Source organism: Neovison vison, chromosome 6 (genome assembly GCF_020171115.1).
Source record: "Neovison vison isolate M4711 chromosome 6, ASM_NN_V1, whole genome shotgun sequence".
Taxonomy (NCBI): Eukaryota; Metazoa; Chordata; class Mammalia; order Carnivora; family Mustelidae; genus Neogale; species Neogale vison.
Genome location: NC_058096.1, coordinates 93,058,913 through 93,071,845, shown reverse-complemented (window position 1 = coordinate 93,071,845; position 12,933 = coordinate 93,058,913). Strand labels below are relative to the sequence as shown.

The following is a 12,933-nucleotide window of genomic DNA, read 5'->3' as shown; positions in this document are numbered from 1 at the left end:
GCTGTATAAGTGGATCAAGAAAGTCTAGATTACAGCACATGCACTGACAGCATGACTTGCTGAATATTTTAACCCCACTGTTGAGATCTACTGCTCAGGAGAAAAAAAAGATTACTTTCAAAATATTACTGCTCATTGCCAATGTATATGGTGACCAAAGAGCTCTGATGGTGATGTACAACAAATTTGATACTGTTGTCATGCCTGTTAATGCAATTTCCATTCTGTAGCCCAAAGAGTAATTTCAACATTCAGGTATTCTATTTTAAGAAATATATTTCATAAGACTATAGCTGTCATAGACAGTGATTTCTCTGATGGATATGGGCAAAGAAAATTGAATACATTTTAGGAAAGATTCATCATTCTAGACGCTATTATGAACATTCGTGATTCATGGGAAGAGGTCAAAATATCAGAATTAACAGGAATTTGGAAGAAATAGATTCCAACCCTCATGGATGACGTCAAAGGGCTCAAGACTCCAACAGAAGAAATAACTGCACACACGTTATAAATAGAAAAAGAAAGAGAATTAGGTGTGGAAACTGAAGATTTAATTGAATTGCTGCAATTTCAGGGTAAAACTTGAATACGTGAGGAATTGCTTCTTTTTTTATATGTTTCTTCTTTAAAATTTTTAAAATTTAAATTCATTAATTAATATACAATGTACTATTCATTTCAAAGGTAAAGGTCAGTGATTCATCAGTCTTCTACAATACCCAGTGCTCATTATATCATGTGACCTCCTAAATGTCCATCACCCAGTTACCCCAACCACTTACCCCTTCCCCTCTAGCAACCCTCAGTGTGTTTCCTATGACTAAGAATCTCTTATGGTTGAGAAGTTACTCCTTAATGGATGAGCAAATAAAGTGGTTTCTGGAGATGGAAACTACCCCTGATAAAGATGCTGTGGAGACTGTTGCAATGACAACAAAGGATTTAGAATATTACATAAACTTATTTGATAAAGCAACAATTTAAAAAGATTGCCTCTAATTTTGAAAGAAGTTCTACTGTGGTATCAAACAGCATGTCCCACTATAGAGAAATTGTTCGTAAAAGGATGAGTCAATCAATGTGGCAAACCTTATTGTTTTATATTGATAAATTGCCACCCTAACCAGTCAGCAGCCGTCAACCCTGAGGCAAGACCTTAGTATAAAGGCTATGACTTGCTGAAAGCTCAGAGATGATTAACATTTTAAACAACAAAGTTGTTAACTAAGGTATGCACATTTTTTTAGACATAATGCTATTGCACACTTAATATACTACTATATAGTGTAAACATAACTTTTATATGCACTGGGAAGCCAAAAAATTCATGTGACTTGTTTTATGGCAATATTTACTTTATTACAATGGTGTAGAACCAAACCTGCAGTATCTGCAAGGTATGCCTGTATTCCAAAAGAAAAATGAATTTTAGAGAAGTCACTAGTCATTTAGCTGGTAGTGGAAAGTTAGGATTACAAACGAGGGTTGCTGGAGGTGGAGGGATATATAGGGTGGCTGGGTTATGTACATTGGGGAGGGTATGTGCTATGGTGAGTGCTGTGAATTGTGTAAGACTGATGATTCACAGACCTGTACCCCTGAAACAAATAATACATTGTATGTTAATTTTTTTAAAGAAAGAGTAAAGTCCACTAGTTTTTTCAGACACTTAGTGTAATGATATTTTTTTAAAAATATTTTATTTATTTATTTGACAGAGAGAGAGATCACAAGTAGGCAGAGAGGCAGGCAGAGAGAGAGAGAGGAGGAAGCAGGCTCCCCGCTGAGCAGAGAGCCCAATGTGGGCCTCGATCCCGGGACCCTGAGATCATGACCCGAACCGAAGGCAGCAGCTCAACCCACTGAGCCACCCAGGCGCCTGGTGTAATGATATTTTAATGGCACTCAGATTTTTGTGCTCTCTCTCTCTCTCTATATATATACATATATTTTTTCAGGGTTATTCCAAATGTTATATATTTTTTTAGTCTTCACCAGCATTTGTCTGATTTATCTGATCCTGCCATCTGTGGCTGATTGTCCCCCACTCAGTCTTAGGCACCTACTACAGTATCATTCACTGATCCTGTTATTGCAGGGTAAGACTATAACAAACTGTTAAGAGATTTGCTGGCATATTTGCCCAAAAGTAGAGGGCAGAAGCAAAGACAATAAGGAGAACAGATTCCAAAAAGAAGAAATTAAAAAATGTTCTACTACCACAATAATAGGAGTGGAGAAAAGTTGGTGTGGTGGGAAGTGAAGTGGGATAAGGGCTTAGATACTAGAGCTAAAAACCAGATAATATAAAATCTAAAATGTTCACATTTGAGGAAAAGAAAAACAATGGATTTTGGAGAAAGGGAGAAGACATACATATGATAAGAATTAATTTCCATTTAATATACTCATTTGTCTCTAAAGGAGCACCAGGAAGAAGAAGCAATTTGGCAAATGTATCTTTTGTGTTTAAACACCAATTTTGATTTGTGATAGATACTTGTCTTTTAAAGTATTATGTTTTCCATAACTAGAAAAGACTGGGAAAATAAACTCTCTCAGCTGTTTATGAACTGAATTCTATTCTTTTAAAATAGAGAAGAATTTCAAGTAGAGGAAAGATCTGTGATAAAGGAAAAAATATATATTTTATTTTAAACCAAGCACAGTGCTTAGTTTATTTTGTTTAAGGACCAAAACCTCTCAAAAACATAATCAATTAGAATTTAGCATATTACAGACCAAATTTAAATGATCTTTAATAAAAAGGAATACACAACCTACAATAAACACTCAAATGTGTCCATGCACACACACATACTCACAGACAGCTAACAACTAGAGGATAGACTTGAGTTTCCGGAGCTTGCAAAGAGAAAATTGCCTCTAACCTTTCACCTGTAGTCTCATCTCCCAAATGACAGAGCTGTTATTGATTATGATCCACTGTCTGGTGTCTAAAAGCTAAAATCCAAGTAATTACTGGTAGGGGTCTAAGAGTTCTGTTTAGGTGAAGGGATGGAGGTAGACTGAGATAATCAACCAACAACTTACTCTTTAATCTACTGGTCAACCTGTATGTCTTTGAAGCAAAGCATCTAAAGCTGTTATCTGCAGGGAAACTCTTCATATAAAAAATCAGCTACTGATATGTAAGCAAATTAGTTCACTTTTCTGGATGCAGAGAGAATACCTGTATCCTTCCCTTCAACCTCCTCTCCTCTCCCTTCACCCCAATTTCTAACAGCCATTAATATCAGAAACTCTCCTCCTGCTGGGGACAACCATGGCCATAAAACCTGACTCAAGAAAATATTAATGAACTTTCTATTTTCCCTTCATGTTTTCCTTCCAGTTTCTTTCTGCCTTAGAAAGGGAAATCAAAGGATCCTTTGGTTCACCTCTCTTACCACCCTTGTAAAACACCTGTCACTTGGGAGAAAGGAGACTCACTCACAGATTTATCATCAGGAAATGAAAATATTTGCTGAATCACCAAATATAAGATATACCTACACATTTAATAGTAAACTCTCCATTCTTGGGAACTTCTTGGTTGAGGAATTGACATTTTAGGATCTCTACAGTCAGCAATTTGAACTCCTCCCTGAAGTCACCAATTTCATTGTTAATACATTCATGTTCTTGGTGTATTACTCCTGTATTACAGTGAATTGCTCACAGGCTTTCAAAAAATTAGAAAACAACACTGCTTCTTTCTCCGGCTACTTCTCTATTTTTCTTCATTTCCTTCCTCAGTCCTCATTCCCTGTACCTATTACATCTCTTTGTGTCTCCAGAAAATTCTTCAAATTCTCTTTAAGCTGACAACTCTTTCCATAATTTTCTGAAAAATACATTCTTAAAGTCACCAAGCCTCTTTATTTAAACCCAGTGGCTTTTTCTCCACTGTAATTTGCCTTGAGCCATTTCAGGTAAAAAAGAAAGTTTCTCAGTGGGTGCCATGTTCTCCAAGTGATAGAAATACCATCACTTTGCCTCCATCTTTTCAATCTGTAATGCCCATTTTCTTGTTGGTTTCCAGACTAATTGTCCTAAAAATTTTGCATATTATCACTATTTTGCTCTGATACTGTCAATAGTGTGCCCTCCCCATTAATGAATCAGACCTGAGCTCCCTTTGCTTGTCTCTTATTGTCTTCTATCTGTTTGTACACAGAAGTTATTTGTTGAGAGCCAACTTTAGGGAAAATTAACTTGGCAGTTTGTATCCTGCAGCCGTTTCCCGTGAAGAATGAGCGTATGTAAGATATAAGAAGGGAAGAAATATCCCTTATTTGATTTCAGTTGTATTCATATTTAATCTCAAATTTCAGGTTATAACACAGTAGAACTTTCAACCTTCTAAAAGAAAATAAATTGTATAAGGGGGGGAAGCTTGTGATAGCTGAGGGGCTCATAATCTCATTCTGATGAAATTATTTATTACAGTTTTCCCCAGTTACCTTATTTTAAGAAATGCATTGATGGCTATCAACGATCAGATGCAAAGCTCTAAACTACTCATACGTAAGTCTATGATTATCACATATAACGTAGGGAAATGGTTACTATTATGAACTCAATTTATTTGTTAATACTTCATTAGTTTCATGTTAATATTTCTTTCTTGAAGCTTAACCCACAGAGAATTTCATTACCACTACTATTCAGGTGTCAAATCGCTTTTTAAAACAAAACAAAGGAAAATCTTTTATAAAAGTGGATCTTTAGTTTTGCAGACAAAAGAAACTGTGAAAAAGAAGATTAAATCTTCATCAGTTTTAACTCATGATGAAAACGCATAGGGAAATAGCATTATTCACCATTTAAATTGCCTAATTAGTCTTGGGAGTTTTTTTTAGTCTGTCCAAGGTAAAGGAATTCTACATCCAGTTATAATAATGCTAAATTTCTAAATAGTAGACTTAAGTAAATCTTCCATTGAAAGAAATAAATCACTTCTGTGCTGAGGAAACTCTATTAAGATACCATCTGAAAGATCTATGGAGCCCTGAAGTGGAATACATACATTTTTAAAAGGATAAACATAGAGGAAAATGTCTATCATGCTTTACAGCGAATATATCCACCCACATGTTCAAGAGCTCCCTGATTTATTCTCAAGTAACAACCTTGACTCTTTAAACATTGTTTATGATGGTCAAATGAGAACGTACACAGAGTCTGAATATAAGCTATCTGCTAGTAGGCTTCCTTTTGAGAATAAAACATTCTTAAAGCACCATTTACTTTCACAAACAGCATATGCTCACCATGTGGCACCATTCTTGTTAACACCAAAGTAGCAATTTGAGCTTAACAGCTTATAATAATAATAGTATGTGATGTCAAGTCCTCAGAGTCTCAGATGTCAAAGGTGATCATGAACATAAATGCAAATTCCCAAAATCTGCTCTGCTGGGAAAAAAAGAGTCTTGCCAAGGCCAAAGAATCCAATAGAAATACAAATGCTTGGTCTCCAGCTTCTAATAAGCTCAGAAATTGTCTTTCCAATTTTACTGCATCACCTTCATCTGTTTCTAATGCATACGCATGTCTAGTGAATTTGTTCCCCTTGGGGGAAAATTTTGTTGTTTCAAGAGCTTGAGATTTTCAATGAAGTGCCAATGATCTGATACAAATTGTTGAAAGTTTTATATTACAACTGTTCCCTTTTATATGAGCCGACTGTTTACTTTCTGAGCACCTTCAAACCTTCTAGCATTTCAGAATAATGTTTAAAATATGGCATTATTAAGAAACTTCAAGATTACAGCTGTGAAAACAGACCTATGTCATTATAATCAGTGAGAAAGTCCCTTAACTGGGATTTCAGAATATAAAAGGAGCCCATGCAGAGAATTGGCAGGGTAAAAACCAAAGAGAGAAAAGAGAAAAAGAAAGAGGGGAAAAATCCATCAAGCAAAGAAAGGGGGTGTTTCTATTCTTGACAGCTCATTTGAAAAAAATAGAAGTAATTCAGTATTTGAGTAGAAGACTTACTTTATGGGGGAGGGAGGTGTAGTTGCTGCATTGGCTTGAATAATCTCTTTGTATATTACATCTATTACAGCACTTATTCTTTTCTTTTCTATTTTAAATAGTTATTTATCTATCTGTTTTTTTCTGCTAACTGTGAGCTCTTCAAGGACCATGTCGAATGTGTCCTACAAACTAGGACCTAGTATACTGCAGATATTCAATATTTTTGGTTAAATAAATGATTCAGACTAGACATAATATAGAAAACATACTTTTGCTCAGACTAAGATGCAGAGGTAGGAAAATAATGAGTGAGGAAAAAATTATCCCATATTAGCATTGTATTAATGAAAAGAAACATTCAATATACATTAATAGGCTGTGGTAAGATGATCACAAAGAATAAGCAAATTATGTACCATTCATTTGGGGAGTCCTCATCTCTCAGAAATAGTCTGTAGTCTGCTGACAGCGAGCATTTTTCCCTTGGTCACTGAACTTCCTGGGTTGCAGGAATTGAGAAGGCAGAAGGTAGGAGAGGATTCATTTGATTCAATTCCATAGAATGGTGTCCTGATAAGTGAGGATAACGACACTCAAAGGTCCTCCTGAAAGAGTATTTCAGAGAAATCCAAATTGGGTAAGAAGGAAAAAATTCCAAAAAGGGGCTCCAGTGGACTTTGGATTGGAGAAAGTGGTATCCTATCTCAGCCATGCCCCAGGCACTGCCTCTCAGGTCTCTTTCACTGTCTCATCTTAGCATACTTCCCAGTCCTCTTGGTGTCTGTCAAAAATCTTCATTTCTCTCCTCAAAGTTTAAAAACGTGTTTATACTCTTACTTTCTTCCACCTCTTCATCCTAAAACAATGTCTTCCCTCTAGGGGTGCCTGAGTGGTTCAGTGGGTTAAGCATCTACCTTTGGCTCAGGTCATGCTGTCAGGGTCCTGGGATCCAGTCCCACATCGGGCTCTCTGCTCAGCGGGGAACCTGCTCCCCGCTCTCTCTCTGCCTGCCTCTCTGCCTACTTGTGATCTCTCTCTGTCAAATAAATAAATAAAATTTTTAAAAAAAAGAAAGGAAAGAAAATGAGTGTTTCAGTGGGAACAGACTATAAGGAGGACATGGGGGAGGTTGTTTGTTTTAAGATTTTATTTATTTGAGAAAGAGAGAGAAAATAGGAGCAGGGGGAGGGGCAGAAGAAGGTAGAGAGGGACAAGCAGACTCCCACTGAGCAGGGGGCCTGATATGGGGCTCAGGGCTTGATACCAGGACCCTGAGAGCATGACCTGAGAGCATGATCAGCTGAAGGCAGCCGCTTAAACCCACTGAGCCACCCGGTGCCCCCTTTCCTTTCTTTTTAATGCAAACTTCTTTATCTCCACTTCTACACCAGCCTTTTCCTTTCCACCCACTGGGCTCGAGCTTCCAGCTCCATTCCTCTGCTGACCCTGCTCTCACTAAGGCTGGCCATGACTTCTTAACTGCCAAATCTATAAACACCTTAGCTTTCACTGTACTGAAGGTTTCTGTTGCAGTGATACCTTTGATCCCTCCTTTGATCATTATACAATAAAGCTGAGAATTGGTGATGAGAATAAAGGTAAGTAAAGTACTTAGCACAGTGTTTTGCTCATAGTATGGGCTCTAAAAATATTTGATAATATCATATATTGTTTCTCTTAGTTGCCTTTGTGATTCCTCTTTCTCTGTCTCCTTTTATTTATTTATTTTTAAAGATTTTATTTATTTATTTGACAGACAAAGATCACAATTAGGCAGAGAGGCAGACAGAGAGAGAGGAAGGGAAGCAGGCTCCCTGCTGAGCAGAGAGCCCAACTCAGGGCTTGATCCCAGGACCCTGGGATCATGACCTGAGCCGAAGGCGGAGGCTTTAACCCACTGAGCCACCCAGGCACCCCATCTCTGTCTCCCTTTAAAGGCAGGTGTGCGTCACCCGATGCCCTCATCATACACACTGTATAATCTTACCAGTCTTTTGATTTCAACACCTATTGTGTTATGATTGTCACATCCATATCTCCAGCCAATCCTCTACTAAAGTTTTATATGTACATATCTAATTTCCTGATGCAGATTCCAATCTCAGTTGGCAATGTGTCCTGTGGAAGGGGCTTGAGAGAGGGGTAAAATCGCCCCTCTCTGAACTGGTGTTTAGCTTGTATATGATCATTTGTGTCTTTCCTCAGGTGACTATAAGCTTCCTGAAGCCAATATAATGGCTATTCATCCCTGTGTCCCTCAGACATAGCACAGAACCCCACATATACTAAAGCCACACATCTAACTTCACAATGCTTAATTTAGAACATCTTACTTTAGTGAGAAATCGTATTTATACTCCCCTCCCAAACAGTCCCTGCACAAGCTATTATATTTAGTCTTGATTTCTTTTAAAAGAAAGAATTTGGAATATTTTAATAATGAGGAAAAATACATGTTAAGTGGATGGTGACTAAAATTTTCAGATAAGTGCATACTGTTAAATTTAGAAATCAGATGAAACTTTTCTTCAGAAAAGGTTTGATAATAATACACTCTATTAAAAGAATGGTTTGCTGGATTTTTTTTTTAATAACCCAAAGAAATAGGAACTTCTAAAAATTTCACAGCCAACCTAAATATAAGACTTGAAAAAAAAATAGAGTCCTGAGGTTTCTATGTCTGAAGCCATCACATCTGTGCATCCATGTCAATTTATAATGGTAAATGTGCCACAGAAACAAATTTGTCATGGGAATTTTTACAGCACTAAATATCACAGTCTGGTGGCAGTCGATGGAGTTATGGATCACACCCTCACAAGTCTTAGGCCTAGTTTTGGGAATGGGAAACGTGTAATGCACATTAGCTGAGACTTTCAGATCTTTTCATGCTTCACAAATCAGACCAGATTGGCTGAATTGTGGAATATATTGCCACAACACAGTAAAGTGTCCCCTTAAACCACACCCCAGCTGGCTGTGGGAGACAAATTAGCTGAAATCAGATCTTCCAAACAATGTGATACACTGGGAATGAGGATCAATCTTAAAATTATTTTGATTCAAAAATGGTTTTCCAGGATACCTAGGTGGCTCAGTGGGTTAAGCCACTGCCTTTGGCTCAGGTCATGATCCCAGGGTCCTGGGATTGAGCCCCACATTGGGCTGAGCAGAGAGCCTGCTTCCCTTCCTCTCTCTCTGCCTGCCTCTCTGCCTACTTGTGATCTCTGTCTGTCAAATGAATAAATAAAATCTTAAAAAAAAAATTGTTTTCCGTTGCCTGAAGTCATGAAACTATTTAAATGGAATATGATTTACTGTTAACATCATCAGTTAAAAGGTAAAGTAATAGAACTTTCAGGTTCCACAAGTGGTATATGATTGGCCTTGAATTTGTACCTCTTGTCTAACACCTATCTTGTGCTTCCTTTTCTTGACTCATTTTCCCCCAACTCCCCATTTCCTGCAAAAACAAAACAAAACAAAATTTGGTCACCTTGCTTTTTTCTTTTACAAACTTTCCTTCCTTGCTTTGAATTTTTAATTTGGGAAATATCTATATTCTAGACAATAGGCCATACACCTCAGGTGGGTCCTAAAAGAAGCAATAATCATCTTATCTTTAAGGAATTAATATCTGTTACTAAAAAACACAAGTACAAGTGATCATAAACCAGGTAGAATATGAAAGTATGGGAAAATGAAGTGCCATAGAGGTGATACATTACAAGTAGAAATTGACTTGGGATATGTTCAGGAAAACAACAAGTTAACTATTTTTTAATGTATGTGAAAGCATTAAGCACAGTGCATGTCTCATGGTAAGCATTCAACAAACATTTATCTTCTTCCCTCCTATAGAGGTGTTATAGGCCAAACTGTGTTCCCCTTAAATTCATATGTTGAAATTTTAACCCCCAATACCTCAAACCTGTAGTTAGAGGTAGGGCCTATGCCGAGGTAACTAAGGTAAAATGAAGTCATATGGGTAAGTTCTACCCCAAAACAATTAATGTCTTTATAAGAAGAGATCAGGACACAGACACAAGAAGAAAGACCACATGAAGACACAGGGGTATAAGATAACAATCCATGAGCCAAGAAAAGAAACCCTCAGAAGAAACCAACCTTGCCAACAGCCTGATTTGGACTGTGAGCCTCCAGAACTGTGAGAAATTGAATTTCTGCTATTTAAGCCACCCATTTTTTTTTTTTTATACTTTGTTACAGCAAACTAATATAAGTGTCAGGGGATATAGAGTTAAGAGGATCCCTTGGATCTCTCTTTTTAAGGGGGTGAAGCTTGGGAATTTGATTTGTCAGCCAATAGGAAGTCAAACAAGGTTTGTGAGCTGAAAATGTCCTGAAGACCTGAGTTTAGATGAAAAGATTTAGCTTTTGTGTTTGGATTATGATGGTAGGGAGGACAAATTTGAAAGATAAGTTGGGGGTGGTTTGGGTCATTGGATCAGCCTAAGTACAAAATAACTGGGATCTGAACTGGCTCACTGATACAGAAATGGTAATTGAAGCAAAGTGTATTTAACTTAGCAATTGATTATATAGTGGAGAGGCATGGAATAAGAAAACTCGATGGTACCAAGTATATAGCATAGTAGAAATATTAATAACAAAGAGAATAGTATAACTTTTGTAAAGTTAAAAACATGACTTTTCTGTAAATAAAGAATGAATAGGTTTAAGATTTTATTCAACATATTAATTATTGAAAAAAAAGGTAACACATATACACTCCTACCAAGGGCAATCAAGAGTGCTGAAATTAATTTACTGATAAATATCAAATTGTTTAATATTATAAAGGGCAATAAAATTATTTGGGTCATCTTTTCCATAGTGCAATAATCAAATATGTGTCCTTAGAACAAAAATTCCTTCCTACTGTTGTGTAGAAGATCACTTACATGACTATTAGTTCTTTACAACTTGACTTCTTTGTCTTCAGAGTTGTAAAATAACCCAGTCAACAGCAAGTCAATCAAAGGTACATACTCCATAGAATTATTTAATCCCCAGAGGGTCCCCTTAGACAATGCCCAGCACTCCACTGAGGAAAGATACCCTGTACCTTTGCCCATTTCTAAGTCTTGAGCTATTTTTTTTTCTGATGATAAATACAGGAGGAGAGATTTTTCATTTTAGATAACGTTAAATATGCAGTGCCAAAGAAACACTCTGGGGAGAAAGTTCAGCATGCAATCAGAAATGTAAGGCTACACATCCAGAAAGGACCAGGTTAGAATAAATTTGTCAGTTCTGCTTGATTTTTCCACATACCTCATCAGTGAACTCATTGAACTGGGACACAACCACAGGCTGGAATTGGAGGCAACTGCTAAGGACTCCGTCCCTTTCCTCCTCCGTGCTTGTTAATAACCTACTTTACTGTGATCCCTTGTGTCTAACAAGCTTAAAAGTCATGGTTCTGCATTCTCGACCTGGCTTCCCTTTTTTCACCCTTTGATCCCTGGTATTTATTTTCTTCTTTCTGGTATCTGGACCTCAGCTTTTCTCTTCTGCTACGCAGCCCCCCTGAACCCAGTTTTCAGGTGATGTGGAATTGTTTGCTCCATTCTAGACTTAAGAAGGAAGAACCCAATTCTCATCTCAGTCATTTGGCTGGTGCTCTGGTGATCCCTGCCCAAAAAGAGAGACTAGAGAAGTAGATTTGAGTCACCTGCACGAAGATGACATTTTGCATATAAAGTCAAGATTTCCAATTTTTCCTCTGACCTTTAACTTCTGTGTCTCTTGTTTACTATCTGCATGCTGGGTATTTGCCATGTGATTTATAAATAACTCTGGTAACGTCTAAGTAAAACAAAGTGTTCATTCATTAACTCATTAATTCTTTCACTCATCCATTCAATTGTCAACAATTACTAAATTCCTCATACGTATTAAGCACTGCACTAGGTGCCAGAAGATTTATAGATAAATAAAATATATCCTTGCCCTCTAAAAACTTAACCACTGAGGGCTATAAAGCAACGGATTTTTGACCTTTTCAAATACATTCCACATCTGCAACATGTCCACTTAGAAGCCCTGCACATAAAGGAGCCATCTGTCAAAACAGAGTAGGCTGTAACCCTGGATAGCTGGGAGTCTGAGCTGAACCCCAATGAGTTCTCCAACTCTCACTGTCAGGAGTTGATAACTCCATAATTGAACTAACCTCTTTCAAATCATAAATATCATACCCCAGTGTTACCTGAAAGATCTTAATTTTCACAAAGACATAAAGTGGTAGATTGATTGATTTTTTAAAATTATATGATTGTTTTTGTGATACACTTAATGTTATATTCAAAGAAAAATGTCAAAACCTTCCATTTCTCAGAAGTTCGGTTTAATTACCAGTCATCTGAAATTCTCAATCCAAATCTCTTATTTATCTAATAATTTTGAAGACTCTTTAATAAGAATACATTTATCCTAATTGGATAGAAGCTTATTTGATTAAAGATGTGTTAAACAATATAACCAAACTAACCAGGAAATTAGTATGAGATGAGAAAAGCGGGAATGATTTTTCATCTTTGATATCAGTTAATTAAAAGAATATAAATTTCTTTTCAATGGAGATAATTGATGTATTTCAATTAACTGAAGAATTAAAAGCCAGATCCCTTCGTGGAGAGAGAAGATCCTGTGGCTGGTGAAGTTGTATATATGTAATTTAAATTTTATAAACAATAAATCATAATTTGGTTCTCTAAATCTTCAAAGGGACTAGAGATAACCAGCAGCTCCTTCCTAGCAGACTTATTTCTCTCAGAACTCCTTCCAATTCAAATGTCTTGATGACCAAATGAAACTCCAGAGAACCAGGTGATGGCTGTTGGAAGCATCTCTGCTTCATCTGAGGATGTAAGAGTAATGGAGAATAGGGTCCATTGGTGTGTTCCTCCATCA

The 12,933-nt window shown here is 36.9% G+C and overlaps 1 protein-coding gene across 1 annotated transcript in view; it reads right to left on the bottom strand.

Annotated features, from left to right (window-relative positions):
- LOC122910098 (EGF-like and EMI domain-containing protein 1) overlaps positions 1 to 6,432 on the bottom strand; it is a 176,437-nt gene extending 170,005 nt beyond the window's left edge. The window contains 1 exon segment of the mRNA XM_044254816.1: positions 6,411 to 6,432. Coding sequence (XP_044110751.1) covers positions 6,411 to 6,432 — 22 coding nt within the window.
- Positions 6,433 to 12,933: the final 6,501 nt, after the last annotated feature.